General features: G+C 35.3%; 1 protein-coding gene and 1 pseudogene across 3 annotated transcripts in view; both read left to right on the top strand.

Moving 5' to 3' along the window:
* LOC111142863 (Fas associated factor 1) overlaps positions 1-19,148 on the top strand; it is a 468,894-nt gene that overhangs the window by 305,786 nt on the left and 143,960 nt on the right. For all 3 annotated transcript variants that reach the window (XM_022496233.1, XM_022496232.1, XM_022496235.1), the window contains 4 exons: positions 6,176-6,271; positions 13,910-14,036; positions 15,022-15,085; positions 16,048-16,129. In XM_022496233.1, the coding sequence (XP_022351941.1) occupies positions 6,176-6,271; positions 13,910-14,036; positions 15,022-15,085; positions 16,048-16,129 (369 nt within the window). The remainder of the gene's footprint in view (positions 1-6,175; positions 6,272-13,909; positions 14,037-15,021; positions 15,086-16,047; positions 16,130-19,148) is intronic.
* Positions 4,074-4,893, top strand: LOC111143624 (annotated as a pseudogene).

Genomic DNA, 19,148 nt, shown 5'->3' with positions numbered 1-19,148 from the left:
ATTCTAAGTGATTTTGTCCATAGTCATGGGACAATCGAGTGATTCAGCCAGCCTAGAACCTCAGCCTTCTGACTTCACATCTTTTATGTGAATTTAGGTTATGAGTCCTATCAAACATTTATTTCAGCCCTAAATTCATGAAATCACTGTCTGAGTAACTACTGTCCCTTCCAAGGGGTTGCTAGCCCCACAGAGACTGCCCCATCTTTATTCCCTTGTATTCCTTTTTCTGTGCCTGTTCCTATGTGCATCTTTTTAACTTTCTAACTTGTTTATATGTTCCTTTAGGACAGACTTCTATTTAATCCACACTGGGCATATAGTAACTCAGAAATTCCTAACCCATCCCCCCGTCCACCTCCCTTCTAAAATGCTGTTTGTTTCCCAGAGTCCATAGTCTCTTGTGGTTCATTTTTCCCTCCGATTTCTCCCCCTTCATGTTTCCCTTTTCCTAATTTCCTCCATGTTATTCCTTATGTTCCACAAATAAGTGAAACCATATGATAATTGACTTTCTCTGTTTGACTTATTTCACTATTGCTCAGCCATCAGAAAGGATGAATACCCAATTTTGCATCAACTTGGATGGGACTGGAGGAGATTATGCTAAGTACTGTGTACTTTTAATGAACACTTTCTTCCAGCTTCTCCTAAAGTATGTCTTTTAATTTAACATGATTAGGCGATTAGGCAAAAGTAGTTACAGTAGAATCTAATAATCGTTTCTTTTCTCCAGGTCCTAAAAATAATGATCATTGAAAAGATAACAGGTCTTCTGTCCATTCAGTAGGTTCAAAAGCCAGCTTTTACTTACCTTAATACATATAACCCTTTCAAAAGTCAGTTGAGGAGTGGATAAAGAAGATATGGTCCATATCATACAGTGGAATATTACTCAGCCGTCAGAAAGGATGAATACCCAACTTTTGCATCAACATGGATGGGACTGGAGGAGATTATGCTGAGTGAAATAATTCAAGCAGAGAAAGTCAGTTATCATATGGTTTCACTTACTTGTGAAACATAAGGAATAACATGGAGGACATTAAGAGAAGGAAAGGGAAAGTGATGGGGGGGAAATCAAAGACAGACAAACCATGAGACTGTGGACTCTGAGAAACAAACTGAGGGTTTTAGAGAGGAGGGGTGTGGGGGTGGGTGAGCCTGGTGGTGGGTATTAGGGAGGGCAAGTATTACATGGAGCACGGTGTGTTATATGTAAACAATGAATCTTGGAACACTACATCAGAAACTAATGATGTATTGTATGGTGACTAACATAACACTAAAAAACAAGTCTGTTGAGGTAGTTAAGGCAGGGATTATTCACCTCAATAAATGGAAAATTCTGGCATATAATAGAGAAATGACTTCCCCAAGTGCAGGAGGCTGGGAAATAATTGAATTGAGATTTTTCTGGCTCCTGGTCCAAGTCTTTCCATTATACTACACTGCTTCTTATTGTCAGTGACATTTACATCATTATTGTTTCATTATCAGAGGATTTTAGGGTGGGGGAGGAGGACTTTTTTTAATGAAAAATATTGTGAAAGTAATGTGACAAGAAATTTAGCCCGTGCTTCTTATCCAAATTAGCTTTGCTTTTGTTTGTACAAAAATAAAAGCAGTCGAGCCAGTTGTAACAAATGTTGATGAATATGATGAATAGGATGACAGAATTATATAGTTTTGCTTTTAAAAACTATTATTATTAATCAGGTTTTCTAGCATTTGTAAGAGACAATGCCAAAAACATCTAGATGCCAAAACAAACTAACAAAACCTCTAACTAGGGGGCACCTGGCTGGCTCAGTCAGTAGAGCATGGGACTCTTGATTGCAGTGTAGTGAGTTCGAACCCCACATTGGACATAGAGATTACTTTAAAACATAAATAAAATAAAATGAATAAAGTGGCAAAGGTTATACCCCAAGTTAAAAAAAATTTCAAAACCTCTAACCAGACTAAAGAAAAAATAATCGAATACAAATGATCTTTATCAGTATAATCTACATGAGAGTACACACCTCACGTGATTGAAAATACGTGTGTAATCATGTGACATTTGCCTTTTTCATTCCAATATTTGTCTTCAGATAATTAGCTTGATTATAACACATGTTCGAATTGTAGTTATGACCAACCCACTGTTTTGTCCTTGATTGGTCTCTATGAATTTACAGATATTTGGGTTTCCTTGTGTATCAGTTTAATTCACACTTCCCCAAAAGTTACCAAAAGTGTTTTCACTGTGCTAATGGAGACCCTATTTTATTTTTAAAATAATGAAAGAAACATGATTCATCATTACACTAAATAGACAAATTTGTCATTTCATGAACACCAAAGAAAAACACCCTCTTTGGTCTATTTAATATTGTTTTAATTCCTCTAGATTGACCAAAGTGATGTGTATTCATATTTGTTCATATTTTCCCAAATTTAATTTAAACTTCAAATTAGTTATTTAATATCTGACCCACTAAAAACTTCAGTAGGAGTAAATGTATTTGGCTTTAATTGTGTTGGGTAAACTAGGCAGATTCTTTGGGTAATATATCATAATGGTAATAAAAATTAACTGAGTTAACCGTTTGTGTGCCAAGGACTGTGCAAGGTGCTTTACATATATTGTAGATTCCTCAGCTATAACAATCTGATATTGTGGTTTAATATGATTAAAACATAATGACATTGTTACCATCTGTAGAAACTTCTTTTTAATGCCTCAGCAAACACTATTCCAGGGTACCTTTCAAAAGAGATTTATAGAGTGCTTCCCTGGGAATTAGTAAACTGAAATATTAATTCTAATTAGAAAAATAACAGAGACACTGGTGGTGGGTGGGGAAGTGGAGATATATATATATGATTAGCTTTATTTTAGGCCTGTTACAGTTTCCTGGAACACTACTCTTTTGTCTTATGAAAAATGACCTTGACTAAAAATAATTTTGGGACTACATCAAAATAAAAAGCTTCTGCACAGCAAAGAAAATAACCAACAAAATTAAAAGACAACCTACTGAAGAGGAGAAGATATTTGCAAATGACATATCCAATAAAGTGTTCGTATCCAAAATATATAAAGAACTTAATACAACTCAACACCTCAAAACCAAATAATCCAATTAAAAAATGGGCAGAAGACATGAACATATATAAATTGCCAATAGACACATGAAAAGATTCTCAACATCACTCATCATCAGGGAAACGCAAATGAAAACCAAAATGAGTTATCATCTCACACCTGTCAGAATAGCTAATATCAAAACACAAGAAACAAGAATTGGTGAGGATGTGGAGAAAGGGGAACCCTCTTACTCTGTTGATAGGAATGCAAACTGGTGCAGCTAGTCTGGAAAACAATATGAAGTTTCTCCTAAAAGTTGAAAATAGAACTACCCTAGGATCCAGCAATTGCCCTACTGGGTATTTACCCAAAGAATACAAAAGTACTAATTCAAAGGGATACATGCACCCCAATGTTTATCAGCATTATTTACGATAGCCAAATTATGGAAGCAGTCAAAGTGTCTGTCGATTGATGAATGAATAAGGAAGAGGTGGCATATATATACAGTGAACTATTATTTCACCATAAAAAGGAATGAAATCTTGACATTTGCACTGACATGGAAGGAGCTACAAAGTATAATGCTAAGTGAAATAAGTCAGGCAGAGAGACATGCCCTATGATTTCACTCATATGTGCAATTTAAGAAACAAATGAACCTAAGAAGAAAAAATAGACAACCAAGAAACAGACTCTTAATGATAGAGAACAAACTGAATGGTTATCGGAGGGAAGGGGGATGATGGGTGAAATAGGTGATGGGGATTAAGGAGTGCACTTATTGTAATAAGCACTGGATGATGTATGGAATTGTTGAATCATTGTGTTGTATAGCTAAAACTAATATAACACTGTGTATGTTGACTGTGCTGGAATTAAAATAAAAACTTAAGACCGCTGGGACCTTTGACGACTGAGTCGGTGTTACAGCTTTTTATTATTCACTCCCTGGGCACTGCAACCAGACCAGGCATCATATCACCTTACAGGTGGTATGGAGGAGAATACCAAAATGTATGTTGGTAATCTGGGAACCAATGTCAGCAGAGGAGAGTTAGAAAGAGCTTTCAGTTATTATAGTCCCTTCAGAACCGTGGACTGTGAAAAATCTCCAGGATTTGCCTTTGTGGAATTTGAAGATCCTAGACATGCAGAAGATGCAGTGTAAGGGCTGGATGGGAGAGTGATTTGTGGTTCCTGAATAAGAGTTGAATAATCAACAGGCATGCTTTGGAGACCTAGTTTTGATAGAATACCTGCCCAACGTTCCTTTGATCCCAGTGATAAATGCTATGAGTGTGGTGAAAAGGGACATTATGCTTATGATTTTCATCGTTAAAGCCAATAGAGGAGAAGCAGGTCACAGTCTGGATCACATTTAAGATCCAGAGGTAGGTGATACTCTTGCTCATGTAGCAGGAGCAGGCAAAGGAGTCAAGATCAGCATTTCCTCAGCCATCAAGATCTGTGTCTCTTTCAACATCACCTTCACACAGAAGATCTAGGTCTGGTTCTACAAAAGGATCAAGATCCCTGTCAAGGTCAAGGTCAAGATCCAGGTCTGTTTCACTACATACAGGAAGCAGCCAAAGTCTACTATGTGCTAAAGAAAACTCATCACCACCTCCAAAGAGAATCATTCCCCATCAGCAAGTCCGCAAAGAAGTGCAAGTCCTGAAAGAGTGAAGTTCTCAAGTTCACCTTTTAGGGAAAAGTTATTTCATTTACATTATTATAAGGGATTTGTGATGTCTATAAAGCATAACCTAGGAAGGTTATTTCTGTCATCCAGTCAAAATGGATCTGGATTATAACTCTAAATTCACAGCAATAATGTGAATGTATTAATATCCTATGGTCTGAAAATGTGGGGTTTTATTTGGCACATTTAAATAAAATATTTCTAACTAGAAAAAATAAATACAAATTAAAACTTAATAAAAGAGAGGTGCCTGGGTGGCTCAGTTGGTAAAGTGTCTGCCTTCAGCTCAGATAATGATCTCAGGAATCTAGTCTGCCTCTCCCTTTGCCCCTCCCCCCCATTCCTCTTCATTAGCTAGCTCTCTCTCAAATAAAATCTTTTTCAAAAAAAAATTAATAAAAGAAAAAATAGATTAGAGGGGGAAAAAAGAAACCAACCCTGCTGACATCTTTTTGGTTTTTTAGAAGATTTATTTATCTATTTGTCAGAGAGGGAGAGAGAGAGGGAGCCCAGGCAGGAAGAGAAGGAAGGGGCAGAGGGAGAAGCAGGCTCCCCACTGAGCAGGAGCCCACAGTGGGACTCTATCCCAAGACCCTGGGATCATGACCCGAGTCGAAGGCAGGTGCTTAACTGAGTGAGCCACACAGGCATCACTCTGCTGACATCTTGATCTCAGACTTTGAACCTCTAGGACTGTGAGAAAATAAATTTCAGTTGTTTAAGCCAAAATAATAATATTAATAATAATGATAATGATAATAATAACCTTGACTATTGTAACATGCCATATACAGAAAAATTTCAAGTTTTCAAAGCCTTACTGGTTAACATAATACTGGGGCTACTAGAGTGAGCTTTCTTTTTTTTTTTTTTTTTTTTTTAGGTTTTATTCATTTATTTGACAGAGAGATCACAAGCAGGCAGAGGCAGAGAGGCAGACAGAGAGAGAGGAGGAAGCAGGCTACCCGCTGAGCAGACAGCCCGATGCGGGGCTCCATCCCAGGACCCTGAGATCATGACCTGAGCCAAAGGCAGCGGCTTAACCCACTGAGCCACCCAGGCGCCCCAGAGTGAGCTTTCTAATCTAACTTCAGAAATCTAGAAAATATTGGGGCACCTCAGTGGCTCAGTCCATTAAGTGTCTGCCTTCGGCTCAGGTCATGATCCATGGGTCCTGGGATAGAGCCCTGCATCAGGCTGGCTCCCTGCTTAGTGGGGAGTCTGCTTCTCCCTCTCCTTCTGCCCCTCCCCCTGCTCATGTGCGAGTGTGTGAGCTCTCTTCTTTCTCTCTCAAATAAAATCTTTAAAAAAAGAAATCTAGAAAATATCTAAAGGAGCTTTTGTGAGACATTGCCTCATTTTGTTTATGAATGATGGATTCTTCCTTTTTGCAGATGTGTCTTGCTGAATCAGGGCTATCCTATCCCTGCCATCGACTTACAGTGGGCAGAAGATCTTCACCTGCACAGACCCAAGAGCAGTCCGAAGAGGTAAGCTTTTTTGCCAAGCTTTTTGGTGAATCGGAGGCCTGTCCTCCACCTACCTGCCCACTTCCTATTCCTTTTTATCTGCCACAGCAGTGAATAGGTGAAGTAAATGTAGCGTGAATAAAATCTCAGTAATACCTGAAGGCAGAAACTTTTCATGCGAGTTTATTGCTAATGTGCTCCTCCTTGGTCTATAAGTTTCATGTTTCATCAGACAGAATTCAGTTGGATTGTTTGAAATGAGTTTTACTTAGAATTGACAGGTTGACAAAGGATTTTCTTCATTGCCAACTATATAATTGAGTACATTTATTAAGACTGATCCTGAAGGTCCTTTAACTCATTGAGTTGGAGCACCTTCTAGGATCCAGGTATTGTGGTTGATACTATGTAACAAAGATGGATACCAATATATCCATACCAAGGTGCTCAGAGTCAAAGGAGATAGATTAATAAACTAATAATAATGGCAAAATGTAATAAAAGCAGTGATAGAGCATAGAATACTATAGAAGCAGAGAAGAGGGGCAGAGAAGATTGAATATGTTTGTGTATAGGATGTACCTGTGTGTATCTTTGTGGGTCTGAACAATGTTAAAAGGCAGTATCTTTTCCATGGCTACAAATAGCACTCTGAGTCCAACTATGACGTTGATTATAAGGTAATGGGAAAGATAGCTTGGACATAACAATTTATCTGTTAAAAAGCATTTATGGAGCTCCTACTATGTGCTAAAGAAAACTCATCACCATGACTTAAAAAGTGTATGTGACAGGGTCATAACTAACTAGCACAGGAAAACGTTATTTAGCTCAGTGTTTTCAGTCCAGTAAAACCTTTTTCCATTTACAGTCTATACAAAATATGGTTGTGAATTTTTATTTAAACTGACTGTATTTTGGACACTCACTGCAGAAGCTGCCACAGGACCTCTCCAGCTATCTTCTGAAATGCATTTATATCACTTAAATATGTGAAAGGGAAATGGGACTGCATAAGTTCCATTCTAGTCCATGATCATCCTGTGAAAATGATAATTTGCAATTCCGGTTTTTAACATTTTTTTTAGAAATCCACAAAGAAGAAAGGGTTTTCCCCTGCTACAAATATTATTGTACTGTTTTCTTAGGCCTCTAAAAATGTTAGTTTCCTTTAAAGAGCCCACACCATTTTATTCAGTATTTTATCTCACTAATCATCTTGAAAGAAAACATGATATTAAGTTTCACTGCTTGGCAGAAATTACCAGAAATAATTTACTAAACTATTTCTTTCTTGTGCGTGTGTTTCTAATGCTAAAGTAGGTTGTGCTTCAACCCTATAATGAATAAATCTACTACATTAAAATGTGGTAGCTTCACCCAAAATTTTTATTTCTGTGCTCTGAAAGATGATAGATCCCCATTTCACTTCATTTTATTTCCTTCTCTCACTTTCACCATTATATGTGTTATTTGGGTGATCCCTTCAGCAAAAATAAGTCAATCCCATACAGTAAGAAATAGTGTTTATGAGGCTGGCATACTGTTTAGGTTAGAGAAGAAGGTAGAGTAGAATTAGGTGGCTTTGCTAAACTGAAAGAGCTGCAGTCTTGGGAATATCTTAAAATGTGATTATTTGTGATGAAACCATTATTTTTCCTTCCCTGGCTAACTGTAAATATCACCTTTTTAAGGGGCTAGTGAGAAATGGGCAACTGTGACTTGGGCTTTTATGCTGCCATAGAATTATACAGCTGGAAGGGATTTTTAAAATTTGATTTCCCCTCTTCTATCCATTCATCCCTCATTCATTTAAACATTTGATATCTTCTAGGTGCTCATCATTAGGACCACAGTCTGTATGCTAAAAGAGCTCACTCAAAATATCCCCTCAAAATACACCTATGTTTTATCTCCAGTAACAGGCAACCAGTTCTATTGTTGAGCAGCTCTGTCTCTTGATATCTTCTTTAATTAATTGGAACCTCTGTCCTTGTATCTTCCACCCAGTGGTTCTGCTTCTCTTTTTTCTGCTTCTAACCCTTTTCCTACATGATTTCATGTTTCAGGACAATTACCATTTTTCTATTGATTGAAACCTTGAGTTAGGAAGAAGATATGTAAGACTAGTAGTTAAATTTAAGCTTTGAATTTTATGGACTATAGTTATGTGTCCTCTAGCTAGGGGAATTCTTTTTCTTACATCCTCCTTCTGGTCCTGCAAGTATTTTTTTTTTTTTTTAATGATAATTCACCATTTTTCTTTCCTCCCCAGCCTTCCCTTGCTCCTGAGCCCTCTTTTAATGATCTTTCTATATATGAGTACCTAGCTAATACCTTCCTCTCCTTTCTGCAGCTGCTTGAATGGGACAAGATAGGGGCCCATTGACCCAGACTTCTTGAGAATTGTCCAGTCCTCAGTTGATTGTGGAAGAGAGGGGAGTGCCCCAAGATTAAAACAAAACAAAACAAAAAAACAAAACAAAAAAACCTTCCAGTGTAGTAGATGCTAGTTAGTAACTTAAGGAAACATTTATTGAATGCTCACTATGTGCTAGTCAGATGGATATAAACTGGTAATTTCATATTATACGATGTTAAAATTAAGCAAGCACAAGATACTATTAAAGGGCACAATTGTGGGGGTTGAAGGCGTAACACTCAAGAATGTTGGCAAGCAAAAGCTGTGTTTGCCTTACACACTTCTGTAGCCCTAACATCTAGTGTAGTACCTGGCATATATCAGCCACAAAATAAATATTGGTGAGTGAGTATTTCTTAAAAAAGAAGAAGGAGAGGGGAAGAAGGAAAAGGAACAAGTTGGGAGAGGAAGAGAAAGAAAGACTATAGAAATGTGTATCCAAATCAAATTATAAAGAATGAGGCCCAGTCAGCCAAATGAAGAAACATGGAAATAGTATTTCATTCAAAGGAAACTGCATGATCTGATGTAGTGTATGCACAGAGATGAGCACAGTTTGGTGGTGTTCATGCAAAATAAAGTGAGAGACAAAGATAAGAGTGAGGTGAAGGTGAATGGGTCTACAGGTCAAGTTGGGAACTTGAACTCTGGGCAGCCATAGAAGGCTTTTAAGTGACAAATGATTTTCTTTCCCCCAAATAACATTTTAGAGAAGAGTACTTTGCTGCTGTGCGGAAGGTAGATGTAAGGGAAGGAAGACTGGAGGCAGAAAAATCAGATATGAGTCTATTGTAATAGCACAGTTAAAGGATAATGAGATCCTGAATTAGAACTGGTTACTGATAGGATCTATGGGAGGAGAGAAAAGGAAGAGATAAGAATGATACCTGAGGGTCTTAAAGAGGGGGGCGTTGGGGGGTTGGGGGAACTAGGTGGTGGGTATTAGGGAGGGCATGTATTGCATGGAGCACTGGGTGTGGTGCAAAAACAATGAATACTGTTATGCTGAAAAGAAATTTTAAAAAATATTACTAAAAAAAGAAGAATGATACCTAGATTTTGGTTTAAGTGACAGAAAATATTCATTCAGTATTCATTTGATAAGTTCTGATTACATGCCCCTCTATGCCTGGTATTGATGTAGGAGTCACAATATGGATGTGAACAAAGCAAAGTCTTTGCATAAAGGATCTTATACCTAATAAAATGAAATTGAACACAGATAATTGCCAAAAATTTGTATTTCAGTTTTTAAAACTTGGTGAGACAAGTACTTAGCTTGTCTGCTATGGTCCTACTGTAACTATGTGGTATTTCACCTCAGGCAGACAAGCTAAATAGTAATCAGGTTACTTCTGAACATTTCCATCTGCATGCCCACATTCACTGTGTAAAAAATTGAACTTATCATATCTCCCCAGAAACCTGTTTCCTTACCCATATTAATGATCATTGCCAATCCAAGCCAAAACTGTTCATTCTAATCACTGAGGGACCTGCTGTTCTTTGAAACTGTCCCAAATGAACTGATACATTGTGATTTTTATGACCCTTTCCTTTTGACTATTCAAATAACTATATTTTTATGTCTTCCTTTGGAATGGGAATTTCTGGAAGGCCTGAACCCATGTTTTATCTATCTCTGTATCCCTAGCTTTTAACCTGTTGATTTGATATAAGTAGTGGAAAGAACATCTGCTTCAGTTTCAAGCTTGCCTTAGTGCTGAGTATATGTGGAGTCTAAATTTTGTGTCAAATGGTTTGGTTCTTTCTCCTCTAGGAAGTTTGCTCTGATTTTTCCCATTCCCCGTTCATTTAATGTTCTCTTCTGAACTTACCTGTCATAACACTTAACCCTTGATATTATAATTATCTGTATATATTATATAGTATTCCTTAAGAGAATATAGACTGTATCTTTCACACAGGTCTAGGCAGTGTGGCATTTACTAGGGGTTTGTAAATGTTTGTTAAATGATAATGGGAATAAATGAATGCCGATAAACAGCCAAAATAGAATCATGAATTTTTTTAGCTGTTTTTCAAATTCTGAGTAAATAACTTCTCTGAATTCAAAGAGTTTTAAGGCTGCCATGGCTGAGCCAAGAGATTATGTATTCTCATCTGCAAACATTAATGAAAAAAAGATTGTTTATCTCATTTTTTAGAAAAAGCTTTTCCTAACCTGTTAGATGGCTGATAAGAAAATGTGAAGAGATTGGGAGTTCCTTATACATAATTAAGTAGCTCATTCTTGCAGATACTTCAATAATTCATATTTGAAATAAACTTTTTCCAACAAAATTGGCTTTTTAGATAACTCCCTTTGAAGATGTTGTTGTAGGATTTTGCTCTCTGGGTCTGAAGAGATTTGGGAACTGTACACTTTGTGAAGACAAAATGAATAATGAGTCAGTTACATAGGCACAAGATTAAAATCACTATCTTACTATGATATATATAAAGTTCTGTTGTTATGGAAAGGGGCTATTATTTGATTAAAAACTGGATTAGGAGAAGGAGTTTAGATGTGGGGGAGTAAGGGAAAAGGAGTGAGAAAAAAAGATGATATATAGAACAATTCTTTTTCATCTCTGTGTCCTCCAACCCTAAAACCCTAAAACCCGATGCCTCTTAAAGGGAAGGGTGAATGTTAGGCAAGACGAAGTGAAGGCTGAGATGATAGCTTAGCTGATAGAGAATGTGACAAAGTTCATCATACTGGACCTTTGTTTCTTTCTACTAGCCTGTGAACCTGGCTTAGCATCCTATAAGAGTATGTAGTGTACCTTTTAGATCCTGCACCTTCACCTGTTTAAGAAATCAGAGTCTCAAAGTTCAGAGAACTTCATGCTGTAGATATTTGCATGCCTGAAACACAGAGGGAATTCAAGCACAGTAGTGGGCCTATAGATGTGTTGTTTTGTGGAGGAGGCTCCCTTACTACTTTGAAATGAGAAAGGGTTTTTGAAATTTTTTTAAAGATTTTATTTATTTGTCAAAGAGAGAGAGAGACATAGAGAGCACAAGCTGGAGGAATGGCAGGCAGATAGAGAAGCAGACTCTCTGCTGAGCGTGGAGGCCGATGTGGGACTCGATCCCAGGACCCTGGGATTATGACCTGAGCTGAAGGCAGATACTTAACCGTCCGAGCCACCCAGGTGTTCCGGTTTTTGAATTTTTAGCTGTTGAACTGCTGAAACTAGAAGATCTTTACCCTACAAAGCAAAACACTAAAGTAAGATTAGGATTGTAAGCAGAACCAAGGTGTCTGTAAGAAATAGTGGTGCATTCAGAATAGCAGATAGACTGCTTAGGACAAGGACCATTCATTTTTACTCATCCAGTAAGTATTTGTTCATTATCTTCTCTATTCAAACTATGGGGAAGACTTTCTTTTGGATAAGGGGGGAAATGTTACAATTCTGGGCATTGGTGTTTGGTTATGCCCAAGGAGGAAATGCTAGGCTGAGTCAAATAGAGTAAATATCTTGGCTTCTTCATTTGAAGCTGTTAGACTTGCTCTATCAGTAGTTTTAAAAATTGTTCCAGTGACCTAAGATCCTTCAGAGGTAACCCAACTATCAAAGGGATATAAGAAAGAAAAGACCAAGCCTAGGAGGAGCATTAGACTTCCCATTGGCCTCTCCCTGCATCAACCAGAGTGTTCTTACTTTTGTCTATTGTATGCACTGTAATTTTACATAATATTTTGGCTTGGGCCAGGGGAGAGAGGTAACCCTGTGGAAAGAAGTGTGAAAACGATTGATAAGAAGATGTTTAAAATCTATGATTTTTATGACTAGCTAACCTCAAACATCCCTCTAATCAAGATTTATGAGTCTTTGATTCTAAGTTTCTCTTAATGCTTTTCTGGAAAATACTTATCTCTAAGTTAGGTTCTTTTGCGTAGACCAGAATCAAATAGTTTCCCCATTTTCATAGCTTAAGTACATAGTGTCAAATTTTAAAAAATAGAAATTTCATATATTAAATAATCTTTGTAGACTTTATTTATTGAACATAGTACAGATAGGCATTTAGCCAGGTACCTTGCTGAGACTCCCTTTTCATCCAAGGCATAAATATTTGTCAGTATTCACAGTTTGGATGTTTTAGATCTCAGTATTTTTGAGATTCCATTCTTACCTAGAGATTAGCATCCTAGTTCATATTTTGAATCTGATGTTTTTAATTGTAATACTTTAAATCTCAACTGATACTGCTGAAAACAAAATAAATGGAGCGTGTTTATCAGTGCCCAGCATGTAGTAAATTCTCAATAGATGTTTATTGACTAGAAGCGTATCTCATATTTAATAGCCTGCACTTTACAAAGAGCTTTTATATAGTGTATTTCATGTTATCTCCAATAACACTGAGGATAGTATACCATAGTCCAGTAATGAAAAATTTGAGAACCATTGCAGTAAGGAAGTGGCAAGTTTGAAATAGAGATTACTGTGAGCTTTTTAAAAGACACATATAGCTTGCTTTGTCTTTGACCTGATTATATCCCTCTCGTCATTTACTGAGCAAATATTTATTTATTTATTTATTTATTTTTAAAGATTTTTTTATTTATTTGTCAGAGAGAGAGAGAGAGAGAGAGAGAGAGCACACATAAGCAGGCAGAGTGGTAGGCAGAGGCAGAGAGAGAAGCAGGCTTCCTGCAGGGCAAGGAGCGGCTTAACCAACTGAGCCACCCAGGTGTCCCACTGAGCAAATATTTATTAAGCACTGAATTGTGTACTATGTTCTGTGGATAAAACAGTTGTATGAGTTGTATGCATCCTTCATTTTCCCTCAGGTTCCAATCTTTAGCCAAACTAGACGTATCACGGCAAGTTTAGGAATATATGTAAGCCTTGGGGCACCTGGGTGACTCAGTGGATTAAACCTCTGCCTTCGACTCAGGTCATGATCCCAGCATCCTGGGATCGAGCCCCACATTGGGCTCTCTCCTAAGCAGGGAGCCTGCTTTTCCCCACCCCCCACCTGCCTCTCTGCCTACATGTGATCTCTATCAAGTATATAAAGAAAAGGAAAGAAAAGAAAAGAAAAGAAATATATGTTAGCCTTATAATGAAAAATATAAATTTGCTTTACTCTAGCAAATGGCTTCTTATTTAATAAAACTACTATAATACTAATGTCCTATTGTGATTAGATAACTTATATTTTAGAATTCGATTCCTAAAGTTCATATAAAACTAATCAGCACTTTTCTTAAATAGCAAAGCACCGATGTTCATATGGTTAGTGATAGTGATGGAGATGACTTTGAAGATGCTTCTGAATTTGGGGTGGATGATGGAGAAGTATTCGGCATGGCATCATCTGCCCTGAGAAAATCTCCAATGAGTGAGTATTAATAGCTCTTTGGGGCCAGTACTATAATTCTACTTCCTCCTGCAGAAACTTATAAAGAACAATGAACTTAAAAATCTCTTATTAACTTTCCAGGTTTGGAGAGAGAACATACAGCTAGCAGGCACAATATTCATTAGAACCAGAGCCTCTTGAGTTTTGATTTTATTAAGCTTATCAATTCCCAGAGCTTTAGTAAAATTCATTAAAAATGCAAGGGAATGTATAACTTATGTTTCACATATATATTAGTTATGAGTCTTTCTCTTTACTTTAAACCTAAAGGTTTTTAAACAAATAGCTATATTTTCTGTGACTGTACTTGTTTCAGCATCTTAGCGGAGATACGAGTTTTAAGAATAGTTATATTATTTTTCCATTCACTGGTACCACCTTTGGAAGGAAAAAAAAGTAAACTAAATGTGCCATCTCCTTCTCTTTAACTTTACAAGATATATACTGTAGAATCACAGGAAGTACTATATGCAAAATTACTCTTAAAATAAATCCTTAAATGGCTCATTTACTCAGTGAAGTTAGGAAACTCCGTTGGGCAGCAATAGATGTGATATTTACTTAAAATTAACCATCTTCCTTATAAATGAGATTTTTAAAATAACTTGAGATCCTTTTATATAATTTATTCACAAGATGTCATTTTAAGAAAACACTGAAATCCTAATTGATGACTGGCACATACTTGAAATGCTTATTAGCAGGTTTGTGTCAGTTGGCTTTCCAAAATTTATGAGCTTGGAATTTTTTCAAGGTTCTTTTTTAAGGTTTGATGAAATCTTCTAATGTATGTCAATTTAAAATGTCTCCTCAAATATATCACAGAAGCTAAAATTTAATTTTATTTCCTCTTTATTGATTAAATATATTTCTTATATGTGGGATTAGATGTTATGTGGTTTGTTTTTTGTGTCTATTTGTTTTGTTTTTTTTGTTTTTGTTTTTTCTTTTGTTTGTTTTTTAGTGCCAGAAAACGCAGAAAATGAAGGAGATGCCTTATTACAATTTACAGCAGAGTTTTCTTCAAGGTAGGGTTAGGACATTAACTATATAAAATTGATGTTCTTTTAATGATACTGTGATTTTTCTGGAGCAATTTTAGTCATAAATTGTCTTTAATTTCTCTATACAATATTCGAAGGATACATTTATCAGTTTATTTAGTCCTTATAGTTTAACACATCCTATTCAATGTCAGATAACTAGTAAGCTATTTATGCCACTTTACCATCTTATCTCTGTATCTCTACAGAAGCAAAATAAATGGGTCACTAATTAATATATTGACTGTATTCGCAAAAAGTCTGTAGGTTATAGGATACTAATTTTTGGTATATCCTAGAAAAACAAAATATCCTTTAAAATAATATAAAATTTAAAAATAATTTAAAATTTTTAATATAAGCGCATTTTTTTCTTTCAATTTTTGTTTTGAAACTATCAACATTTCTTCTTTTAAGAGTCTAATATAAAATGTTTATATGCTTTTGAGATTCTTAGAAGGTATTTAAGTAAAAAGGATTTAAATATTTAGCCCTAAATTTTCATGTAAATGATATTTCTCTTTAGTTCTGTTTTCTAATGTAATATAATTTGGAAACTTTGCAAGATACAATTTTTTCCCCTCTCTGTTAGACTTCCAGAATAAATGAACTAATAAAATGGAAAGTTAAGGTTACTCTAAGGAAAATCTTTTGAAAGTGGATGACCAGGAATTGCTGCTTATAAATGGCATGGTTTTGTAGCACTTATTTAATCCATTTGCTAGATGTACTTAAAATTCCTGTATTCTAATATTATCACTAAAGGCCAAGAAGAATTCTAAGAACTAATGAAGTGCATTACCAAGCCTTTAAAGAAATGTTTTAATGTTTGGTCTATAGTTAAGAGACAGTAGTCCCAACATTTATTTAAAGATGGTGATTAGACTTTGAAACTTTGAAGTAAATTTGAAATGTATTTAAATTAATAGATATAATTTTTCCTATAGATATGGTGACTGCCATCCTGTATTTTTTATTGGCTCATTAGAAGCTGCTTTTCAAGAGGCCTTCTATGTGAAAGCCCGAGATGTAAGTGCAATCTTACCTTTTGTAATTAAAAAGTGCATCGCATAGGTTTACCACCAGGCCTCAGGCAATGCTTAATGTTTTCTGTTTTTTTCAGATTGAAGACTTGATTTTGTTTGTGGTTCATCTACCAGCTTAATCATCACCAAGATTCACATTTCAGAGGGGCAGTAGTGTAATAGGGTATTGCTGGCTCTTTGTAGATGGCCGTGTCAAGCTCTGAAACAGGAGTGTTTTTGTAGGGGAAAAAAAGGTAGACGTGGGACCAGGCTATCTATGTATGTTCTTTTCAGTTAATGTGATTGACAGTTTCTTGCTCAAGGACTTGTCTTTCAGTCTTTTCCCAATATGATTCCATCTAATAGTATATATCTATAACAACAATATTTTTATCTCAAAAGCCACTTTAAACAACAAAAATACAGAAATGGGCATTGTGATCTTAAAGTCAAGTACATTGGCATTTATAACAAGAATTCAGAAGATACATTTTCAGCAAGAAGTTTCTATGCAATCACTCTTTATATGTTGACCCAGCAGTGGAGAGCTCAGTAATCTGTCTCCTACCTATCTGCACAACTTTAGCTCTCCTGTTCCCCTGCTTTACACTTAATAAATATAGCAATGATGTACCGTTTTTGTTTCCCCATAATCTTACTCTTTGTTCATGCTTCTCCACTGTAAGGAATGCCTTTATTCTGCCCTTTACCTGGTTAACTTCTACTCTCTGACACTTAATTGTCCCTAACTCTTCAACTATCATACAATTGGACCCACCCTTAGTCCTTTGTAATGATACCCTCTGCTCATCTTATTACATTTAACACATTGCTTATCATTATCTATTCTCTGTATATATGTCTTCTCAAGAGATTTGATTTTTCTCTTTGGCAGTGACTGTACCTTACATCCCTAGTAAATATTCTATATATTTAATGAATGAAGGAAATAAAAGAGTGGGAAGGAAGAAATAGTATGTAAATGAAGTAGAGGGAATTTTGAGAATAGAGTACAAGGAAGGCTCTGAAATTTCTAGTTTCTAGTTTATCTTAAACCCTGACCTAAAGAAAATTTCATTTTAAACAAATTTTAAAAACTGACAGTAATTAATAATCAAACTTAGAGCAATCAATGATGATCTAATAAAGTAGAATAAGAAACACAAACTGTTCTTTACCCTAAGAATAGTGGAATAGCCCATTGTAAATGCTGTGTTAGTCTATGTTTTAACTATTAAATGTTTATAAAATGGATGTCATTTTTGAAGAAATAAATATTTATAATAATACATGTTTATAGTTTATATAAATACAGGTTTATGGAAAATATTGAAAAGCAAAAAGAAAATATTCTAATACAGATTAACAGTTAGCTTTATGATACATGTTTTTTCCATATTTTTAAATACATTTTGATGAAAACTTTTGTGTGTATTTAATATTACTGGGTTGTGTTATAATCTTGTTAAAACAGCTTATTTTCACCTTTTAATATTATATGATCATTTGCTTAATTATATTTTACAATATTTTAACTTTTTATTAAAACAATTTTTAATATAGAAGACGTAAAAAGAATAGCACAATAAATACCCAAATCTCCTATCCCTAAATTTAATAACTAATAAATTTTGCCATGTTTGCTTCTTTCATATGCAAGCATCCCAAAGTTTTAATGGAGCTAGAAGCCTTAATAACTTCAAAAGTTTAACTGCCACACATTTATAAAAGAGCAGCATTTGAAACATAATTATTTACATTTTTTATACTTATTTAGTTTTGTGATTTTGATGAATTAATTTTTTATGATTTTTTTTTTCATTTCCTCTCTGATTGAAAATGGTAAACATTGACTGGAACAGAAAATTAAATGTAAAATTTATTATTCAAAATATGCAAAAACAAACAAATATAAAAAAATTAAAGTTTCACATGATTTTGTAAAATTTTGCAGCAGTTAAACATTTGAAATGATTAAAACTTAAACTGCATGAAAGTATTTATACCTTTTTATATTCAATATTTTTTGTTAAATTACATATCTTACACCTAAAAACATCTATGTATTTTCCAAAAAATAATGATACTCTCTTACATAATCACCATACCATTATCGCATGTAACAAAATTAGCAGTAATTCCCTAATATCATCTAATATCCAGTGCATATTCATACTTTACCAGCTGTCTCCAAAATGTCTTTTTAACTATTTTTTTGAAACCACGGTCTACTCAAGGATCACAAATATTTGGTTGTTAGATTTTTTAAAAATATTTTTATTTATTTTAGAGAGATGGTGTGAGAGAGCATTTTGGTGGGGAGGGGCAGAAGGAGAGAGAGAAACTCAAGTAGACTCCTCTTTGAGGGGGGAGCCTATCATGGGGCTCGATCTCGTGACCCTGAGATCATGACCTGAGCCAAAATCAAGAGTCAGACACTTAACTGACTTAGCAACCCAGGCACCCTATGGTTGTTAGGTTTCTTAAATTCCTTTTAAACAAGCATCCTCTCCTCCCTGCCTCTCTTTTTCCCCCCATAACATTCGCTTTGTGAAGAATCATGCTTTGTTATATTTAGGTCAAAAATTTTTTTGCAAGAATGCCTTTAAATAATACTGAATACTTCATTAAAATAGGACTGTAATGGTTATAGAGTCTCACTGTATGGCCATGTTATTATATTTAAACAATCACTTATTAGACATAAATATGGTTGAAAGTAGTTAAAGTAATCAGAAAATGTTAGGGCCTTTGTGAACTATAACTCCCAAAATAGGCAAAGATGTATTTTAAATCCCACTTAAAAAGCTACCCTAAGAAATACTATTTACACTTTAAACATTATAACTTTAAATGAAGACACTTGTTTAAATATACAGTATATAATAGACAAAAGAACTTTTGCTAAGTGTCTTATATAATAAACTGGCATTTGATGTTCCCCAGAGAAGAATAAACTCTTGGTTATTAACTTCTGGATATTTCTAATGAAACAGTTGATTGTTTGCTTTGACTAAGGTCTT

This window comes from Enhydra lutris, unplaced genomic scaffold (assembly GCF_002288905.1).
Source record: "Enhydra lutris kenyoni isolate GAN:26980312 unplaced genomic scaffold, ASM228890v2 scaffoldscaffold9, whole genome shotgun sequence".
Lineage (NCBI taxonomy): Eukaryota > Metazoa > Chordata > Mammalia > Carnivora > Mustelidae > Enhydra > Enhydra lutris.
This window is presented reverse-complemented; position numbering and strand designations above follow the sequence as displayed.